The sequence below is a fragment of the Eulemur rufifrons genome, chromosome 28 (genome assembly GCF_041146395.1).
Source record: "Eulemur rufifrons isolate Redbay chromosome 28, OSU_ERuf_1, whole genome shotgun sequence".
NCBI classification, from domain to species: domain Eukaryota; kingdom Metazoa; phylum Chordata; class Mammalia; order Primates; family Lemuridae; genus Eulemur; species Eulemur rufifrons.
Genome location: NC_091010.1, coordinates 59,680,481 through 59,702,634, shown reverse-complemented (window position 1 = coordinate 59,702,634; position 22,154 = coordinate 59,680,481). Strand labels below are relative to the sequence as shown.

The 22,154-nt window shown below is 36.8% G+C and overlaps 1 protein-coding gene across 3 annotated transcripts in view; it reads left to right on the top strand.

The window, feature by feature from the left end:
* SHTN1 (shootin 1) overlaps positions 1-22,154 on the top strand; it is a 117,870-nt gene that overhangs the window by 69,148 nt on the left and 26,568 nt on the right. For all 3 annotated transcript variants that reach the window (XM_069460074.1, XM_069460076.1, XM_069460075.1), the window contains exons 8-13: positions 1,269-1,363; positions 4,615-4,761; positions 7,681-7,834; positions 9,796-9,895; positions 15,136-15,218; positions 21,238-21,347. In XM_069460074.1, coding sequence (XP_069316175.1) covers positions 1,269-1,363; positions 4,615-4,761; positions 7,681-7,834; positions 9,796-9,895; positions 15,136-15,218; positions 21,238-21,347 — 689 coding nt within the window. The remainder of the gene's footprint in view (positions 1-1,268; positions 1,364-4,614; positions 4,762-7,680; positions 7,835-9,795; positions 9,896-15,135; positions 15,219-21,237; positions 21,348-22,154) is intronic.

Below are 22,154 nucleotides of genomic sequence, written 5' to 3'. Positions count from 1 at the left end.
TTTATCTTCAATTTCACCACAAAATACCAAATTACTGTTTGAGTAGATCTGTCAGTTTACAGTCCTGTTAACAGTACATGTGTTCCCATTGTTCTGTGTCTTTTCCGAACTCAATATAGCTGTCCTTTTTAATTTTTACCAATTGCCCCTTGAGTGGGCACGGAAAGGTGTTTTTACTGTGAATTTCTGTGAATCCTAGTGAAGATGAGCATCTTTCCACTTTTATTGGATTTCATATGTTAACCTGTTCTGTGAAATGCCTGTTGATGTGTTTTATCTGTGGCTTTTAAAGAACAAAAATGAATTCAGTTTGTGCTTATTTTTATAACTTGTTTATTAAAAAAAATGTATCATGACTGTCTTTCCATTCACTAAATATGCTTCTGCGGTATAATTTTGATGACAGAATATTTATTATACCACAGTTTACTGATCCTTTAATGTTAGACCATCTGGGTCTGTGGTCCCCAACCCCCGGGCCTGGTACTGGTCCGTGGCCTGTTAGGAACTGGGCCACACAGCAGGAGATGAGCAGCAGGTGAGCAAGCCAGCGAAGCTTGATCTGTATTTACAGTGGCACCGCATCGCTCCCATCACTGCCTGAGCTCCGCCTCCTGTCAGATGAGTGGGGCATTAGATCCTCATAGGAACACGGACCCTACTGTAAACTGCGCATGTGGAGGGGGGGTCTAGGTTGCACCCTCCTTATGAGAATCTAACGCCTGATGATCTGAGGTGGTGATGCTAGTGCTGGGAGTGGCTGCAAATACAGATTATCATTAGCAGAGAGGTTTGACTGCATAATAAATGTAAGGCGCTTATATATCATCCCCAAACCATTCCTTGCCCGCCCCCCCGCTACCCCCCGCCACCCCCCGCCACCTCCTGTCTGTGGAAAAATTGTCTTCCATGAAACCAGTCCCTGGTGCCAAAAAGGTTGGGGACCACTGATTTAGGTTATTTCACCATTTTGGGCAATGATGCAGAAGGCATCCTTACGATCAAATCTCTATATGTGTGCTCCTCATTTATCTCTTAGAATATACCTTCCTTGAAGTGGAGTCATTGAGTCAAAGGGTATGGATAGTTTTACATTCTTGATTCACATTGCCAGCTTGCCCTCCAAAAAGGTTTTATCAATTTATATGCCAATGAGAAATGGATCATAGTGCCTATATGCCTGTGTGAAGAATCTTCAGCACTCCTTTTCATCCATATTCCTGACCATTTGTGTGGCATATTGTCCGTTTTCTCTTCCTCATCTTAAGTGTCCATATTAGCTGTAGAAGAGTATGAGGAGATGCAAGTAAACCTGGAGCTGGAGAAGGACCTCCGAAAGAAAGCAGAGTCATTTGCACAAGAGGTGGGTATCTTGTAGAGACCTAGTTTTTTATTTTTGTTTCTTTAAGGGACCTTGCAGATGGCATATCAACAAAATTTTTGAGGTTGAATAAGAGCTCTTACCAGTTTGAATTAAGGATCCTCTGGTAGAGAATAGTATCCAGTTCACTGAATTTGATGTCTGAAAATCTGTGTTCAGGTTTTGGGCATGTCAGTTACTAGTTGTATGACCTCAGAGCTGTCTCCTAGCCTCTTGGAGCTTCCCTTTTACCATCTGTAAAATGGGTGATGGTACAAACTTAACCAAGTGGATTTTAGCATCAAATGGCACAATTTTTAAAAAATATTCTGTAAACTATAAAATGGGCAAGGAATTGCATTCAGAGATACCCGTAACTTGTGATGGAAAGTCCAGGTTGAGTGCAGGGTGTCTGTGTGCTTCACACAGCCTTAAAATCTGAGATCCATCTCCATATGCCATCTCAGATAACAGTATGATGGTATCAGTATTTCTTTTCAGCCATTGTACTGTGTTCTCATTATGCAAGTTGATTCTTCCACTAGCTGTGGAACATTGCCATGTTGTACATCTATTATCTCAGCCTTTCACCAGTGTAATGATTTTCCTCTCAATGTTAGAGGTAAGCTTTGAGCTTCTCCTGTTCTAGTTTACCTTACTGACTTGCAGTCATTGGGTATTCCATGGCTCTGGGGCTGGTTTCCAGGGAAATGCAGCTGACCTGCAGAGATCTCCATCCTGTATAAGTCTTTTGAATTTGTATGCGTACTGTGGGTTGAAGGAAAGTAGAGTAGCTAAGGAAATGTAGATCAGTCCTAGGTAGAGCTACCCAAGACATAGAAGGAAGGCAAAGCGTGGCATTATCGGAATGACACTTGCAAATCAGATGATGGTTTTGTGGGGAAGTCTTTCTATGCTTAAGCCTTGCTGTGCTAGCAATGAACCCTACCTAAGGTTTAGGCCAAGTAGATCTGATTTGAAATATTATGATTCATTTTATTCAGAGAGTTTAATGAAAGGTGAGCAAATATTGTTCTCTTATTACTTGGAAGAAAGAAAAAAGAATTGAAGTATGTCAGAGCCCTCTGGAAAAAGCTGCAGCAGTATAAATAATGCAACTAAATAATCAGTGGAAGGCTGAGATAATATGAAGATGCCTTTATGGCAGAACTAAAAAGGTTGGCTGATTTTGACCCTCATGCCAGGGTCTCATTTCAAGACATTTTCAGTTTTCCATCTGTTGTTTGTATAATACAATGATGTTAGAATAAAAAGCAGCTCAAATAAAAACTTGAAGGCCATACAGTAGCAGAGAAGATAGAAGAAGCGAGGTTACAGTAAGAGGACAAAAATGAATGATTACTCTGCCATTCACCTGGTCTTAAGCCTTGGTGGTTGCTGGAAACAATGATGCTGACATGTTAATCAGACAGAATGAGGAGGTAGAAGTTTGAAGAGAGAAAGCAAGAGCAGTGGTGCTTATGTTACTGGTAGCATAAATATTTGCCATGGTGCTCAGTAATTTTACAATGTCTAGATTTGGTCTACATAATAGAAGAAAAAATTTTCTTAAATAGTGCTAGATTGGTTGGAACGAGTATATTTTCCTTTTTACGTGGTTTACAGATTCTTAGGTTTTCAACAGAAAACTACTGTTGAAAGGCACATGACTTAGCTTAACAAGAGGGTCCCACTCTTTTGCATTTTGCTCCTCAGTGAGTTCAGCAAACATCTTACTGCGCCAGACACTGTGTTGACATTGGGACTCTAATGGTGAAGAAACCAAATGTGAGTCCTCCCCTCTTGGAGCTCACAGCCTAGAGCACTGGGAATCAAATTTTAAAGTTAATCCGCTTTGTATTTTTAATTACAAAGGGAATATATGTACCTTGTAAAAATAAACAATTCTCAAATATGTAGGGTGAAAATTAAAAGTTTCTTCCCCACTCCTCCTGTTCCTATTAGTTCATTTAAAGAACAAAACCCAAAACATGATCCCCCTCAATAAGAAGAAACAGTCAGTTGTCTTCATAACTATACTAAATTTTTAAACGAAGAACTTTCTTGTACTTTGTGAATATATTTTTCTTGCTATTTAGCATAGTTTGTCTTTTCCTTTTTAAATTATAGGTACTTTGTTCAACATCTATCCCCAGTATAATATGAGACTATTATATAATCAATTCTTTTTTCTCCCCAAACAACTCAGGTGATATTTCAGTGTTATTTTGGAAAGAGTGAATTATATATTAACAATATAAGATTTTCTTCTTATTCTTCAAAAAGATTTATGAAATTTCTCTGAAATTCTGATACCTGTTGTGTTATTTGTCTGATAAGGGACCAACTTCATAACTCTAACTGACGAGTTTTTACCCTAGTTAAAAACCAAATTCATTAGTATTTGGTAACTGAACTTTTTGAAATACCTTTTTAGAAAAGGAGGTATGTAGAATTGTTTGTTTTAGGATTAGATGACTAACATATGTAAATTGCTAAATAAAGTACTCAATAAATGTTAGTATACTGTCTCCCTTCTCCCCTTTCTCTTCTGTTGACTACTGTCATCAGTGGTGAAAAACTAAATGGTTTAAAACAAAACATTAGGCCTAAGAAATAGCAGAGGACATGAGCCAGCTAGTTAAGAGCTTGGGCATGTGAAGCAGACAGAAATGGGTTTAAATCTGGTTTTACCACTTAGTTCTTGGGAAAGCTACGTGACCCCTTTGGGCATTAGTTACCTTATCAGTAAAATGGGATAAAACTACTTGACAGTGTTGTTCTAAGGTTAAGATGATACAATGAATATAAAATGATTACCACCATATCTGTCACAGTGTTTAGTAAATGTTACCTGTTCGTAGTAGAAGCACTTAACCACAGGATTGATGTAAGAGGTGAAAATAATGCATACAAAATATTTAGTAAAGTACATAAGGTAAGTTCTTGATAAATATTAGCTACTACTAATTAGTATTAATGCATTTTCAAGCAATAGTAAAAATTTAAACACTGAAGTGTAAGAGAAATTATTTACACACACCCCTGCCCCTGTTGAGGGCAGGAGTAAGGGTACTGAAGATTGTATAAAAGTTAGGAATGAAATTGTAGCAATCACTGCTTTTAATACTGTTATGCAATTCAGAAATTGCCTTTAACATTTTAATAAAAGCTATGTACTTTCCTTTTGCTGAAGTTGCCGTTAAATATGTGGGATGGATTGGTATATATATTCCTGTAATGAACTTTTGCAGATGTTCATTGAACAAAACAAGCTAAAGAGACAAAGTCACCTTCTGCTACAGAGCTCTGTCCCTGACCAGCAGCTTTTGAAAGCTTTAGATGAAAATGCAAAACTCATCCAGCTCCTTGAAGAAGAGAGAATTCAGCATCAGCAAAAGGTAATAGATTTTCTTCTGGAGTCTTAGGTACACAAAGACATATATACACACTTACATATATTTAAAATGAAAGGAGTCAGTCTAGTCATTTGTAGTTCTATATTTTACCTTAGTTACTAAGTCCTTCCAATGACCTTTTAGAAAAAAATACCAAATGAACTTAATTTATTTGCAAACTGAAATTTATAGCACACTGTTGTAGACTTTACAACGATCTTTGATTGTCCAAGGGGTCATAAGAAGCACGGAAAAGAGATAAGACTCAAAAATAGCTTTGATAATGCAGAGTCTGGACTTCTGTTTTTTGGAGACATTGTGTTTTTAGGAGACTGTACACACTAATGGGCTATATTAGTCTCAAAGAGCTTGTTGGAGGTTATAGGTTTTATTCAAAGAGGAAGTAAAAGAAAAGTCCGTGTTAGTAGTAATTGTTTGCTTAGAGAAAATTTCTGACTTTGTAAACTTGCACAAATGTATATGTTTTAAGACTTCCTAAGTGGTTATTTCAATTTGTATGAGTGGAGCTATTCTAGCTGACACAGCCTACCTCTGCGTGCTAGGCGGAAAGGATAGTCATCGTGGGAGGTGAGAGGAGGTGGGAGAGGAGAGGTGAAGAGGCAGAACAAAGACTTTCAAACTAAAGAAACCACTTAAGAAAAATTACATCAATATTTGCACTGCTTACCATGCGCCTACTTTGGGAAGGAAAGGCTGTTAGCTGCTGTTTGTTATCACCTGTCAAAGTCTCTGTGAGCAGCAATACTGACATTTAATCCTTGGAAGTTCTGAAGTTTTTATGAAATCGGTAGTGAGGTCGAGTTGATTTTATTTTTCCTCAGTAAGATGTGTTGGTGTATGTGTAGAGTACCTCTGGACAGATAGGTGGTAATCGTCGCCTGGGAAAGAGGACTGAGAAACTGAGTAAGAGGGAAAGAATTTCTTTCTTTCTTTTTTTTTTTTTTTTTGTTTCCATGTGCAGGAATTACCTTTTCAAATACAGATGAAAAAAATAATGTTTTTTTTTTGTTTGTTTGTTTTAACTTAAGCTAGAATTTAACTTTTGATTGTGAAGACTCCAACTACTTGCAGCTGAGTCATTTAATAAACAATATATGCCTAGGACCTACTGAATTGAACTGAGGTATAGGAATAAATTGTTGTATATGTACCTTATTGGATAGGGATAGAGACACTGAAGATTAGATAAAAGTCATGAATGAAATTATAGCAATAATTACTTCTAAACTGTTATGCGCCTTGACTTACAATGGGGTTGTGTCCTAATGAACTCATCATCAATTGAAAATATTGTAAATCAAAAATGCATTTAATACACCTAACCTCCTGAATATCATAGCCTAGCCTAGCCTCCCTTAAATGTACTCCGAACACTTACATTAGCCTACAGTTGGGCAAAATCATCTGGCAGCTTAGAACACTGCAGAGTATTGGTTGTTTGCTTTGGTGATTGTGCGCCGACTGGGAGTGGCAGCTAGCTGCTGCCGCTCAGCCTTGTAAGCTTAGTACACCGCATATTGCTAGCTTGGGAAAAGATCACAATTCAAAATTTGAAGTATGATTTCTACTGAATTTGTATGGCTTTTGCACCATTGTACACTCAAAAAATTGTAAGTCAAACTGTCGTAAGTTGGGGACCAGACCATCTCTGTGTGCCTGAAAATATTTCTTCCCTGTCTGTAAGTTCCTTACAGATTCAGAAATCTTTTAAGTACAGCATATTATTTTTGCAATTATAAAAATAACATATGTTCCTTATAATAAACAATTTTTGTAGATATAGAAAAAGTTAAAGAATCCCATATTTTGGTACATAGCTAAATTTTATGTAAACATATAATTTTACGAATATATATATTATTTGTTTAATTGGAATCATACTACACATACTATCCTATAATCTGATTTTTTTTTCAATTGATAATATATATTCCCATGTCAGTTGATGGTAAGCTATGTGATTTTAAATGGTTGCATAGTATTTCGTTGAATGAACATGCCATAATTTATTGAATCAATAATATTGGTGGACATTTAGGTTATTCATTTCCAGCTTTTCATTGTTATAAAGAACATTTTAATGAATATATTTGCACACTTGCCTGAGTATTTTATTTATTTAGAGACAGGGTCTCACACTGTCACCCAGGCTGGAGTGCAGTGGCGGGATCATAGCTCACTACAACCTCCAACTCCCAGGCTCTAGTGGTCCTCCTGCCTCAGCCTCCCCAGTAGCTGGGACCACAGGGGTATGCCACCATGCCCGGCTAATTTTTTTTAATTTTTTTGTAGAGATGGAGTCTCGCTATGTTGCCCAGATGGTCTTGATCTGCTGGCCTCAAATGACCCTTCTGCCTTAGCCTCTCAAAGTGTTGGGATTACAGGCATGAGCCAACATTCCTGGCCTGTGTCTGAATATTTTTAAAAACAAATTCCTAAAAGTGATATTACTGATTCAAGGGCCTTTCCTTCTTCTTTTCTTGGGAAGGTTTTTGATACTTATTACCAAATTGTGCCTCCAGGGGTCTTTTTAAATACTATCTGAATTTTTATTACCAAATTGTGCCTCCAGGGGTCTTTTTAAATACTATCTGAATTTTTCTCTTTAAAATGGGTACCAAAGCATTAACCTGTTTTAAATGAATTTTTATTATTTTACTTTTATGGCTCATATTTAAAGATTAAAATGTCTGGTACATAACTCACCAGTAAATTTATATTAAATCAAAGAGCTGATAATAATTGTAAGTATTATCTTTATCCAGAATTTGTGTGTTTTTAAAGATGGAATTTCCTTGTGGTGAAGTACAAAGTCAAAGAGGGAAACATGTATTTATTTTTTCCCTTTTCTTTGACAAAGGGAAAACTATCACCCCATAAGATATTGTTTATAACTTATAGGTCAAAGAATTAGAAGAGCAACTAGAAAATGAAACACTCCACAAAGAGATGCACAACCTCAAACAGCAACTGGAGCTTCTAGAAGAAGATAAAAAGGAATTGGAATTGAAATACCAGAATTCTGAGGAGAAAGCCAAAAATTTAAAGCACTCGGGTAAAAGCACTGAGTAGGCTACTATGTCTTCTTATTAATCTGTGAGTTACTGATGCCCAGTACAAAACCTGGCATATAGTTAGCCTAGAACATTTACTGAATGCTATAGAAAAATACCAAGATTTGGTTTTAAATTCCTCCATGTCTAACGATTGCAATTCAGTTGGACAACTGCTGTGATCAAATGATTCATCAGTATTTTCAACCTCTTTTTTGGACCCAGGGTCTTTGTGAGCGTAACATACAGATTTATGACAGAGATACCATTAGCGTGGGAAGACCCAACATTTCAGCGTCTTTTTAGAGCTTCAGAGATGAGTGTTTGTTAAGTACTTTATTGTGTTCATTTTAGACTGCATTTGTTAAAATATTAAGCTTTTTTAATACTGCCTTCATCTTTGGTGTTCACACTACCTTCATCTTTGCCGTCTAATTATACACATGAAATAATACTTTCTATATCACATTGAACAATGAAAGAGACAACAATATATACATTAAATGGAAAAACTTTTAAAACACCAGGGAATACTTACATCAAAAGATTTATTCATTCAGTTCTAGAAGGCTTAACAGGAATGTGTGAGTTAGATTACTACACATGCATAAGTCTCTGTTGGAAGGTAGGTAATTTAAGGAGGCAGGTGCATTTCCTTTATAATAGCTTCAATATTCACTTCAGACATTTTTGGTTAATTTTATACTAGAATTTTGAAATCTGTGCAGAAGAACCATGTAGGCTTCTTTCCTTATAAAAACATTCAATGCTTTCTAATCCACAATGAAAACTGATTACAATTTTTAAAAAAATTGATTCAAAGTTAAGAAATTTTATTCCATTATTTTTAGCGAATACCAGAGTAGCCTGTGGCCAAAGTCATCTCTAATATGAATGGAGGAGGCAGATGCTAGAGATATTTGAGATTCAATTTTGAATGTGTTTTATTTAGTATCTGCTGCGTGTGTACCCAGCCAGACCCTAGGGTAAATAAGAAATACAGAAGACAAGAAACCAGGCCTTTTGTCTTCAGAGAACTTAAATTCCCTTTGTAGAGACAGACACATGCACGTGAAATGACTAGAGGATTCTTGGTGTCGGAGAGCACAGCCCACACTGCCTATTTAAGTGTTGAGAGTAAAAACAAGCGGATGGATCATGGAGGGTACAGCCAGTCATGGAAGGTGGAGTGGCTGTGGACAGAGAGCCACCTGTGAATGCTGACAGTACTCAGGACCTCTTACTCATTGGCCTGTATTATAGGAATTAGCATCCAGGTATAAATTTAAATTGAACTCCTTAAACTGAGGGACTGTGTCTTCAACAGCAGCATACATAAGCACTTTCACATTGTTGGTGCTTAGTAAATGTCTGCTTCACTAATGACTTGTATGAATTGAATGAATAAGCTTTATTTCCAGAATACACATCAAAAGAGCAAAAAGTTTCTGAGATACATTTAGGAATCCGAGTTTGGTTAAAATCAAGGACTCTAGCATTTGTGGTTTTTGAAGGAAATTAAGCAGAGGAGAAAAGTATGCAGCTATTAAAATTCATTACTAAATGTCATCTTTAAAATTAATTCTACACTTTTAAAGTCAAGTATTAACAATTTCTTAGTGTTTTTGAGTAGCATACTCCATTGTTAACAAGTATTTCTTCAGCCCACTCAGTGCTTACTTCCCACTGTCAGCCATTGTTCTGAATGTTTTTTCTTTTCTGAAGAGTTGTATAGACAGCAAAAAGATGGTAATATTTTAACAGATGGGAGGCCTCTCTTGCATTAGCGATAGACTAGATAATAAAGTGTTTAAAAAGTTCTGTAGTTTCATAATGAAATTTCTAAGTTGGCCTTAATGAAAAGAACTTGCTTTTGAGAGAGTTGATGCTTTTCCTTTTACATGTATAAACGGTGTGTAGTTGCTTATTTCAGCTCTGTTCTGAATGCTTGCTCTCTGTGCAGTCGATGAACTCCAGAAACGAGTGAACCAGTCTGAGAATTCAGTGCCTCCACCACCTCCTCCGCCACCACCACTGCCTCCTCCACCTCCCAATCCTATCCGGTAAGCACACCCGGGAAGACGGCTCTGCATCAGACATTATGTTAACGAGTTAGTGCTATCCTTTTTTTTTTTTTTTTTTTTTAAATAATTTTGCATCAGTAGAGGGACCATAGAAAGTATGGTAATTCTCTTGGAAAATTTTCTAAAGGCCAGTATATTATTCCCTTCTTTTAGGGGCTTTAGGAAACATCTGGCAAACAAATTCTTGTGGCCTACAAGTGTTCTTCTGTTGTAGATGTTGAGATTCCATGTGGATGTTCCAACCTCCAGGAGCTAAACATTTTTTCTCCTTAGATACTCCAGTTTTAAAATTTTATTCCATACTCTTAGGATTTCCTTTACCTGTAAGACCAAGGAATTTTGAGCTTCTCTGGGATGTGTTTATCTTTTTCTCTCACTACTTTGAGTTTGAAAAGCTCTGGTTTGTTCAATTATTTTAAAAATAAAAGTACTAAATTAAAACTTAAAGATATTAATTGTTAAAAACTAGTAATTAAATTAAAATGATGAATTTTTTAGCACTAACCTTATCTTTAAGCTTTTAATAATACTGAGAGAGGAACCCTCCATAAGGAAAATGAATTATGTTTAAATTCTTGTGACAGGAAATCATATGCAGACAGGAATTCGCTTTTTCTGAAGCCTAAGGTGACTCGATGGTATTGAGTAGCTGACTTAAGCACAATACGCAGTAGGAGATCGAGAGTCAAATTTTGCCTTCTTTGTGCCACCACCCAGAATTGCATTATACAACCTCCTTGCTGTGGTGACAACTTACCTCCTCGTGTCATGATGTTAGCTGCTTTTGTATAATTTATTCTTGAATAAATGGCATTTAAAAACTTTTGCTAGGTTCTTTACCTTTCATTAACTCATGTGATTTGTTTAATCTTTAATCCTTTCACACAGAGAGGCCATTTATCCATACTTTGTACCTTTGCTGATCCATCTGAATTGAATGTGTAGCATGTTCCTCCCACGCAACTATGAAAATGGGACTTTGCTTTTTAAAAAGATTCTCATTAGTTTTCCTTACTGGGTAGGATATGACATAATCTACTTTAAGCCATTGAAGTTAGTTAAGGCAAAATAATTTTTACACATGATAGATCCAAGAGTCAATTGAAAGCATTTCAGGTATTTTAAATTCTTTCTTTCCTGGGTAGCTAAATCTGTAGGAGATATTCTGGATTTGACATTTAAAATTGAAAATTCATCACTTTGATCTTTCTCTAAGGTCTAGAATTTTGAGCTGATAAGAAAAGGTCACTTCTGGGTATGAAGAGGGAGAACTATTAAAAAGCAATTACAATCTTGCTGTTGGCCTTTAATTTTTGTTCAGAGAAATGTTGAGAGGCCCTAGAGTTTAAAGTATAACCTAAATAGAATTTTTTCCCAAAGAGCACTTTACAGTTATACTAACGAATGTAGGGTGCAGTACTATGTATATCTCAAGCATGAACCCTTTTATAAGGCTCTTTAAAGAAAATTTTTATTAAATAATATGAATGGTTTTAATTTAAGTTGAATTTAATAGTATGGGACATAATTTTTCAGAAAAGTTTTTTTTTTTTTTTTTTTTTGGATGAAGCTTGCTTTCTTGTCAGAGAAATATATTTGCGTATGAATTGAGTTTCAGTGGATTTTGAATCCACTAATTAAAGTTTCCCAACTTTGCTCCTGAGCCATTTGTTTGACCCTGATGTAGATCATGGATAGAAATGAAAGTGGGGGGGAAAGATTAGGGTCGTGGCTTCTGTAAGTGGCCTCATTGCCTTTCCTTCCTCCTCCCGTCATTTGACCTAGAGAATAGGTAGGAGAGCGGAAGAAGGCATACCTCAGTAATTTTTGTACCAGCGGTAGTGAAAATAGGAGAGGTTCTGGGCAGGTATGGTTCATGGGGAGAAGCATAGGGGAATTAGTTAGGGATCTCCAGAGAAACCGAACCAATAGGATATGTGTGTGTGTAGATATAGATATAGATAGATAGAGAATTATTATAAGCAATTGGCTCATGTGATTATGGAGGCTAAGAAGTCCCAAGATCTGTAGGGTCAGCCAGCAAGCTGGCCACACAGAAGAGCTGATTGCATTGTTCCAGTCTGAATCCAAAGGCCCGAGAACCAGGGGAGCCTGTGTGTAGTTCCATTCCAAAGGCTGGCAGGCTCACAGGAAGTGGTGATGTTTCAGTTCAAATTTGAAAGCAAGAAAAAGCCAATATCCCAGTTTGAGGGCATTCAGGCAGGAGGAATTCTCTCTTATTTGGGGGAGGGTCAGCTATTTTGTTCTGGTCATGCCTTGGAATGATTGGATGAGGGCCACCTACATCAGGGAAAGCAATCTGCTTTACCCAGTCTACTGATTTAAATGTTAATGTTACCCAAAACATGCTCATGGAAACACCCAGGATAATATTTGATCAAGTATCTGGGCTCTCCATGGCCAAGTCAAGTTGACACACAGAATAACTATCACAGTGGCCAAGAACACATCTTGAAGAACTTCAAGGTGAAAAAATTCTCCACTCACTTGTTTCATCTTATGGTATCACTTGCTTGAATCTTTTATCCATTCAATTGAAATGGCAGTGAAATGGGGCAATGATAGCCAGAGGTTTGGATTATGAGTCCCAGATGTCTTGTCCTACTCTTATCTGTCCCGCGACTCCTACCCAATCTGTTTTCTCTGTAATCTAAGCCCCATCCTGACTGATGGTTCTTTTTTAATATTACAGATGATTTTTCTCTGGGCACCATGTGTCTCCAACTTAATACTTCAACTCAGTACCTTTTAAGCTAACACTTTCTGTCATCTACTGGTGGTTTACACTGATGAATATATGTTCTTCACATGTGTAAATATTTATAAATACTCTGAGCAGTACAAATAAATTCCTGCTTTGTGATTTTTATGCACAATAATGCACATTCTCAACATTTCCTTCCAGAATCAGAGGTGGGGTCATTACAGAGTATGGTGAGAGGGTGAGGAGGGGCTTCTGATTAGTGAGAACGCTCAAGCCCACCCTGCCACGGAGCAGTGACAAGGACATATTGAATATTCTTGCTCTTCAGTTGACAGGGTAGAAAAGTGAACAAATAAAATTTACATTATTTCATTCCTTACAACTTCTGGAATAAAATGTGCTTATTTCAGATTGCAATTCCTAACTTTTGTGAAAATAGTTTAGTTCCATTTTGGGTCATTGTGAGCCCAAAGAAGATAAACTAGATGAAGTCAACAGTGCAGCGATTGATTGTTTTCCAGCTGGTAAGGCTGTATCACAGCCTAGATAGAGCAGGATATGGGTTTTTTCTTCTTTCTGTGCTTTGTGGGAGATTGTCCAGTGTGTTTGGGAATTTTAAGAAAAGACAATTAGAGGATTAGTAATATAACCAAAAGTTGAAGTGAAAAGTAAAAAAAAAAAGTCTAAAAATTATAGTGATTAAGAAACTTTGGGTGGTTCCACCTTCTGAGCAAGTATTGCTGCATATATCCATTTGTCCCTTTTTCTAAGGGCAACATTGGGCCTCTCCTGTCCCCCAGGCAATTTATTTTCCATTGCTGGCTTCCCAGCTTGTCTTCCTTAGGACTGTATTTTGTCAAATGTAGTTTACCACACTGAGGACATTTATAATCTAGTTGAAAGAATTCAAAAATTCTTGATTCATTTGTTTTTTTGTAAACTTTTTATGGGGGAAATGATAACATATGCAGAAATGTACACAAACTTATGTATAGTTTTAAAATAATATAAAATGAGCATCCATGTCATCACCCTCCAAATCAAGAAATAGAACAATGCACCCTAGAATCCTTTCCTTTGACCCTTCCCAAACATAACCCCCTTCCTTCCTAATCACTGTCTGGACTTTTATGGTAATCATTTCCTTGCCTTTGTTGAAGAAAAATTTTCCTGCCTACGTTTGTACCTCTAAACTACAATAAATATCTAGGTGGCCTAGTTTTGAACTTTATATAATTGGAATTTTCCTATATCATTGTGTCTTGCTGTTTTTACTCTGCATTGTTTTGTAAGATTCATTCATGTTATTTTATGTGGCTGAATCTCATTCATATTCATTAATGTATTATTCATCATATGAACGTCTCAAAATGTACTTATTCATTGTGTGCTGATGGACATTTGAATTATTACCAGTTCTGGGAAATTATGGAAATTCTACATGAACATTCTTGTACATGTATCCTGGTGAACAAGTGTTTACATTTCTATAAGATATATAGCAGTGGAAACTGGCTCATAGGATATGTATATCTTCATTTCTACTAGATAATTATAATTTTTCAGGGTGATACTGTCAATTGATGTACCTCTTCAGTTTGAGAGTTCCTGTTACTCCACAAACCCAACACTTTATATCATCAGACTTACAATTTTTTTTACTTAAATGATGAGTATATAATGATACCTCAGAGTGGGTTTAATTGGTGTTTTCTTAATAACTAATGAAGTCAAGCACCTTTTTTGTATGTGTATTGGAAATTTGGATACCCTCTTTTATGGAGTTTCAAGGTTTTTGTTCATTTTTGTATTGGATTGTCTGCTTTTTTCATGATTTGTGGAATTTCTTTATATATTCTGTATTCTGTAACTTATCTTTCCATTCTCTATAGTATCTTTTAATATAAAGAGTTTTTAAAATGTTAATGTGATAAAATTTATCATTTTATTTTACATAGGTTTAAAAGAATGGACCAGAGCAACAATGATCTAAATATATTTTACCTTTAAGTATTTGGTCTATATCATACAGATTCAGATGTTTTTATGCCCATATTTCATAAGTAAATATTTATGATAACATAAAATAGTTTTTTATATGAAATATTCTCTAATTCTTTTCATCCTTCCCGCCCCTTCAGATGTATTATATAGATAGCAGTTTCTAAATTTTATGTGTGGGTATTGAAATTTTTTCTGTATCTATTTTCCTCTGTAAATAGGTATGCATCCTAATAGTAATTATAGCAGTCCCCTCCCTCCAGTAATTAGTTTGGTTTTACACGGAAAGAGATGAGACATGTTTTTTTCTGTAAAGTGATGAAAAGTTTAACATTATTAAAAATGGGAAGTAGCGTACTTAAATTCTAGTTATATATTCATGCATGTACAGAAGAGTTGGATTTTTACTGATTATTTAGAATCTATACATTTTATTTGCTGGATCATAAGGCATCCAGTAATCTCCTGTTGATCTTTTCTTTTTCTCCCAAAGATCCCTCATGTCCATGATCCGGAAACGATCCCACCCCAGTGGCAGTGGTGCTAAGAAAGAAAAGGCAGCTCAGCCAGAAACAAGTAAGCATCACTTCCATTCGGTTTGCTTTAAGTGGTCAATGCTGTGCAATTTTTCAACAGTTCACGTTTGTTAAGTTCTTTGACTGTGAACAGATTGTCAGGAGAGAAGTGTTGAAGAACCTAATAGCTATAAGAATGGACCATATAACTGTCATTTCCTTCCTATAGTTTATTGTCTAGAGGAGATAAAAATGTACACATGTCACTGTAATGAGAGATATGCTAGGAAATATGTTTTCATTAAGGGACAGGTCACTTTCGGGTGTAAAGGAAAGAGAGGGAGTGATTCCAAATGAGGGATTTGAGAAAAGACTTCTTAGAGTTCATAGCAAGTGAGCTGAGACTTTATCAAGCGCTTTCTATGTACTACTCCAGTCTGGTGTACTGGAGATGCAAGATATTCAAGTTACATTCTAGTGTAACCAGATATGAACTAAACAAATGACTATCCAAGCAAATGCGTTTCTAAGAGATTGTATAAGTAGACTGCTGGAGTCAGAAAGTGATGTTCAAGCTGAGGAGTTGTGCATTTAGAACATCGGGTGGGGGTATTTAGGGTAAAATCAGTTCAGACAGAGGAACAGATTCAAAGGTCCAAAATGGACAAGGAACTTGGTATGTTAGAAAACTAAATGAAAGTTGATACGGCTAGAACATGGGGTGTGAGAGAGGTGGTCTGATAGGTAGGAGGAGCCACATTCTGGAGGCCAAGGTGAAGGTTCTAGAATTTCTCCTAAGAGCAGTAGAAGTTTTAATGTAATGTGGGTGTAATGTGATAAGATTTGTCCTTTTCTTTCTTTCTTTTTTTTTTTTTAACAAACACTCTGGCTGTAGTGGGCACAGAGGACGTACTGTAGAGGGGTGAGAGTGGATGAGGGAAGACTATTGTAGTCATTCAGGTGAATGTTGATGGTGGCTTAGACGAGGTGGTAGCAGTAGAGATAGACGTGGATGAACTCAGGACCTATGTAGGGAGGTAAAATCCACAGGACTCTGGGATTCATTGGAGACAGAGGTCTGGAGGACAATGAAAAGAGGGGAATGGAGGCAGGAAGGCCTTCCCGTTGAGCAGAGGCGCCAGGTGGCTAGATGCAGAGTGGTTCACAGAGCCGTAGCAGTTTGATGTGCAGCCACGGTGAGAGCAAAGGCTTGAAAGGCTGGGGCCAGATCTTGGTCCTTTGAGCCTGCTGTTCTAATTCTGTAGCCTCCATGCAGGTTCCGAGCACATTGCTTGTGTATTCCAGGCCCTTCCTCCTTTTTCTCCTATTTGCTAGTATTATTATTAACAACCCAAGTGAATGGCTCATTACAATGCCTTGTGATAGCCTTTTGCCTTAAATTCTGTTACTTTAGGGATTTAATGTCTCACTCCCAGCCTCCGCTCTGGGCTCTGGCGTTTGAGTTATTTCTACCTCTCCCCCCTGAGCAGATTGCAAGCTCTTTGAGGGTTTGCTCTTCTGTGCAGCCTCCCATAGCTTTCCTGCATATTGAGTGAATTGAAGTTTGGACTTAGTCTTCTCTTTTTTAGCAGGAACCTTGCAGCACCATTATAAATGGAAGCCGATTTCATCTCTGAATTGGCTTTCTGTGCCTACGTCTTGTCACCCTTTGGAATCTATTCCTCTGTACGTTAGTGGGACTGAAAGGGAAATTCTGTTTTGCACAAGGCATTGCAGGTTTATGAAGCGGTCCGTCCCTTGGTGATCTGCAGGGCAGCCCTGCTCTGGGATTACTGGCTATTAGCTTTTCCTGACACTGCAATTTCAATTTTATTTTGATTTTTTTTGGAGGGGAATAATTGGTATATCTTAGAGGGTCGGGGGAAAGTCAGAATAAAATAATTTTCCCTTTGAAGTAGATCACATCATCAACTATCACTTTAAACTAAAAATAAAATTCTGGAACTTCTTAACCCCCAATGTTAGGAGCTAAATAGTTTTCTTACAAAAATGATATTTTATTTACAATTCATCAAATGTGACAATATTTTCTCCCACATCCTTGGGCTATTGGATTGTTTTTTTTTTTTTTTTTTTTTTTAGGCAGAGTCTCACTCTGTTGCCCAGGCTAGAGTGAGTGCCGTGGCGTTAGCCTAGCTCACAGCAACCTCAAACTCCTGGGCTTAAGTGATCCTACTGCCTCAGCCTCCCGAGTAGCTGGGACTACAGGCATGCGCCACCATGCCCGGCTAATTTTTTCTATATATGTTTTAGTTTGCCAGATAATTTCTTTCTATTTTTAGTAGAGACAAGGTCTCACTCTTGCTCAGGCTGGTCTCGAACTCCTGACCTTGAACGATCCACCCGGCCTCGGCCTCCCAGAGTGCTAGGATTACAGGCGTGAGCCACCGCGCCCGGCCTTGGATTGTTATTTTGGGATTCTAAGTAGAGTTACTGACACAGAAGTTGCTCATGAGATTTTAGACTAGAGTAACCCTAAATATCATACAGCCTTGAATGATATATACTGTACCCACATGGGGATGGAGCAGAACCCCCTCTCTGTCAAGGCAGTTATTTATAGTGTCTGGTTAATAGTTCACACTAAAAAGTAGTTGTTGAGTGAATAAATCAACAGTAGTTAAATGCATGATAAATTAATGTAGAGCATCAAACATTGGGATCGTCTATGTTTGTATTTATAACACAGGGACTGGTCTCCCTGTCACTGTGTTTTCTTTCAGCATCTTAAGAGGACATTTAACATATGGTTGGTAAGGTTTTTACAGAGTTTAAAAATGGGGAAATTTTGAGTCCTAACTTTTGGCTCTTAAATGGCTTAATTACAAAGAAGGTCTGTGGAATATTTTACTATTTTCTTATGATTGTAAGAAATCATTATAACCTTTGAAGTTAATAACTCTAATTTTGACAAGAATGTATTTGTTGGGCTAGATCTAAGATTTCAAAGGTATGCCTGCTGTTTAATCAAATATTTAGGTCATTAGTTTGTTTACATTTTCTTACCTCTCTGTGCCTCAGTTTGCTAATCTGTAGAATGAAGGTAATAGTAGTTCCTATTTCACAGGGCTATTGTGAGAATTAATGAGTCTTACAACATAAAAAGTGTTTAGAGTAGTGTCCAGCACAGAAAATACTCAAAATGGGCTAGGTAAAAAAAATGGAAAAGGTAGCAACCACCCTTTTGGAGGGACAAAGGGAGTCTTTATCCAGCAGGTTCTTACCTTTATGACCTTAAGTCAAATTTGAACTTACTCAACCATAATGTATTCTTTAGAAATTTTGTACATCGTGGTGGCATAAGATTTTTTAAAATGCTTTTATAAGAAAGAGTTAGTGAAAGGGAAGAGTAATCCTGTGGAATTTAGAAATTCATTTTAGTTTTTCTAAGTAATAACAGAAGGTTTTATTGAGTAATAAGGTGATGGTTTTGTCTGTGGGTCTTTTTTTTTTTTTTTTAGGAACTAACTTATTTTTCAAGTGGGTCTTAAAATTTAAGCCCCAATTAATTACATGTAGCTTTCTGATCCAAGACTGACCTTGCAGCACTAACTCAAAGAACATTTGATTTTATTTTCCTGTGGCAGTTCAATAACATTAGACCTGTTGTCTTCATTTGTCCCTTTTCTGTAATCTCCAGTATCCTGCATATTTCCATTGTCCCCCTGATTACATGCTTTTGTGAGACAATTACTAACTGTGTGATTGCAGAAAGAATTACAAAACATACCATGAGCTCTCTGTAGGTGATTCTTGCAGATTTATTAGAACTGCTTAATAGTTGAGAAGTTCGTATAGATTGCTTTTTGCTGGTTCAAAAACAGGGTTGGTGAGAGAGAAAGCTTGTGTAGCTAACCTAGCGTTGCCCTTGTATTGCGCCTGAGTAGGGAATCTGATAAGAGTGATTTCTTTTCCTTAAAACCAATTAAGCCTTTACATTTGAAAAAGACTGAGAAATTAAAGCCTGGTTTATAATCTGTGTACAATACAGATAGTGGCACTTCTCTGAATTATCACTATGATTCTGGCAAGCAAATATAAGAAACTACTTTAAATTCCTGCTATGTTAGATGCTGTAGCAGATTTGAATGGTGTTGACCATAATTCTCCATCTGTCTGCCTTAATTAGTTTTTGTATGGTGCATTTAATTGGGTTTCAGTCATTCCTTACAGAGTGCTAATCCGTTTGTAGGCGTGTTCCTACTGCCACGCAGCTCTTCCTAGTCTCAAAATGGCAGCCTTTCTGAATAATCAACTGTTTTTGAACGTATTTTCTAAATTCCCAGCAATAAATCCCACAACCATACCAGGTACTTGAATGGAAGATCTGGGTTTTATCTCCTCTGCTCTTGAATAGGGTGAGCAAAAGCACCGGGTAGTGCATGATAGATACTCATGTATCGAGTGAGTGAGTGAATGAATGAATGGATTTCTGCCCATGGTAATTTATTTGTCTGGCCCCTCCTTGATGTTTCTGAGCCATTAGAAGAAGCTGCCCAAGAAAATGCTACTTGAGAGCACATGGTTGATCAACCCACAGTCTTGCCATCTTTCATTTACTGGTGGACGAGTTCTAACTTTGGTGACCATGTTTCTTTCCCATATTGCCTGGCAAAAGATACTTATGTAACTTCTGGATCTGAGAAACGGTTTTTGGATATTGAGAAATTTAAATTCCCAGCATTTTAGTGGCTTCTGAGAATGACAGAACTCTATTTGAAGTTAGGACTGTATCAGAAAACCTAGGTTGTACAGTGAATGTAGCAGTGTCCATCATGGTGGAGCAGTAGATGTGAGGATGATGGAAACTTCTGGATTCTCTTTGTAGTTCCTTTAGGCACTTACACAACAGAAATGGCTACCCCAGGTTAGAGTGGAGTCTGGTCATGTAGCAGGGGAAAAAAAAGCCATGATTTAGGCCTTCTTTGCGTAAAGCCTGACACTGGAGCTAAATAGCTTGGGGATATAGTTGTGATTGCCTCGCTTTAGAAGCCAGCCTTTTGGGGTTTAGTAATTTCTACTCAAATAGTAAAAATATTAATAGCCATTTAAAGCCACAACTACAGAAGTCAGTCAATGGATACTTGATGAGTGCCCACCATATGCCAGGTAATGTAGAGTCTGTTAGAGATACTAATTGGATGGTCCTTATGCAATATTTAAATGTAAATAAATCAGCTGCAGGTAGATGGAGGCAAACACAAGATCTAGAACTGCACTGATGGTGAAATGTTCCAAAATGGTTCTGTGCTTTGGTCAAGCTATTCTACAAGAGAGACAGATTTCACTATTTTGATCAATACGTTTACATTCACCTCAGATGCATTTATCTAATTGGTACACATCTCGACAGCTTTATTTATTTTGCAGCAAAATAGTGCAAAGGCTAGACAATAGATAGTTGACATTTTAAAATCAAATTTAATTACTTAATTGCAATTACTTCTAGATGTGTGTTTTCTTGTAACATTGACAATTTTAAGAGACTTGAAAAAGATTTGCTTAAATGTTTCCTTTCCACATGATTCCTAAACAAAAAGATGGCAATTTAAAAATAGATTCTATTTATTTGCTGCTCCTCTTTAGATTATGGATTTATTCCAAAAATGAAAACATCTCTTTGATTTTTCCCAAATGAGTTTTTGGTAGTTATTTCTTTTTTGGACTGATTTAACAAAGGATGTACTATAAGTTACAAAAACATTTTTGACATAAAAGATGAATGAATATTTGGGATTAGGTACAGGGTTGAGTTTTTAAAGACCTGGAGAAATTCCTGCTGACAAATGAACAAAATCTACTTAGTGTAACATAGGTGAACAATATTGACTTCTGTCCTACAAATTTTTAAACTTTCATTTTTTTATCACGTCCTTTATTTTTTAAAAATATGTTGCTACGTGGTAGCTGTTAACCTTAGTAAATTATTGGTGTTCCACAACTCTGTCTGAAAAATAACTGTGTTTAATTACATAGTATAGTCTTCCTAAATCACCCAAAATAGGAAGTAGCTGTTTTCTTGTAACATAAGGTGATTTATTTATGTGTTCTTTGAACAGCTGAAGAAGTCACAGACCTAAAGAGGCAAGCAGTTGAAGAGATGATGGATAGAATTAAAAAGGGAGTTCATCTCAGACCAGTTAATCAGACAGCCAGACCGAAGGAAAAGGTACAGAGTGGCTAAATGTTTTTTCCTTCCTTTTTATTCCCTTTTTTAAATGTAAAAACTTGAAGTTTGGTGAAAGGTACATCAGGACCGTCAAATCTTAGGATAAGGCTAATGTGTTATAAAAGCTTTTACTTCCATATAAGCCTGTTTTAAGAAGCCTCTGACCCATGGTGAACCTAAATCAGTGTAGAAAGTAAGCCATGTTAGCAGGGTGTTGTCATCTCTTTGCGAAGGACATTGATATTAACTGTTTTGTACCAACAAATAACGATTCTTACGCTCTTTGTTTTCTTTGATTCCCGATTCTTTTGTGTAGTTCTATTATCTTTTAGATGCCAGATACTGTTTTAGGCACTGGGGATAAAGCCATAAACAAAATAGACAAAAACCCTTGCCTTCCTGAAGCTTCTATTTAATGGGGGGAATCACATAATAACAGCAGAACAGAAGAACTAAGACAACTTTTGAAAAATAGTGAGATTTATATGATTGTATTTCATTTATTTCACAAACATATTCTAGGTCACTTCAAGGAGAAAATTTTGTGCACATGTACACCATCAGCTGTCTCCAGGATCTGTCGCGGCACTTAGAGTCTAGTTCAGTATTTTTCTCCCCTCCCTTTGTGTGTCTATTACATTTACATAAGCCCAGTAATAGTTTTTGACATTTTCCTTGAAAAATATTCTTTCTTTCTTCGCTCTAATTAGGTGTGAACAGATTGGTTCTCCCTCCTCTTTTCCTCCTCCTCTTCCTCCTCCTTCTCCCCCTCCTCCTCCTTTTTCACAAAACTTTTCTTCCTCTCAA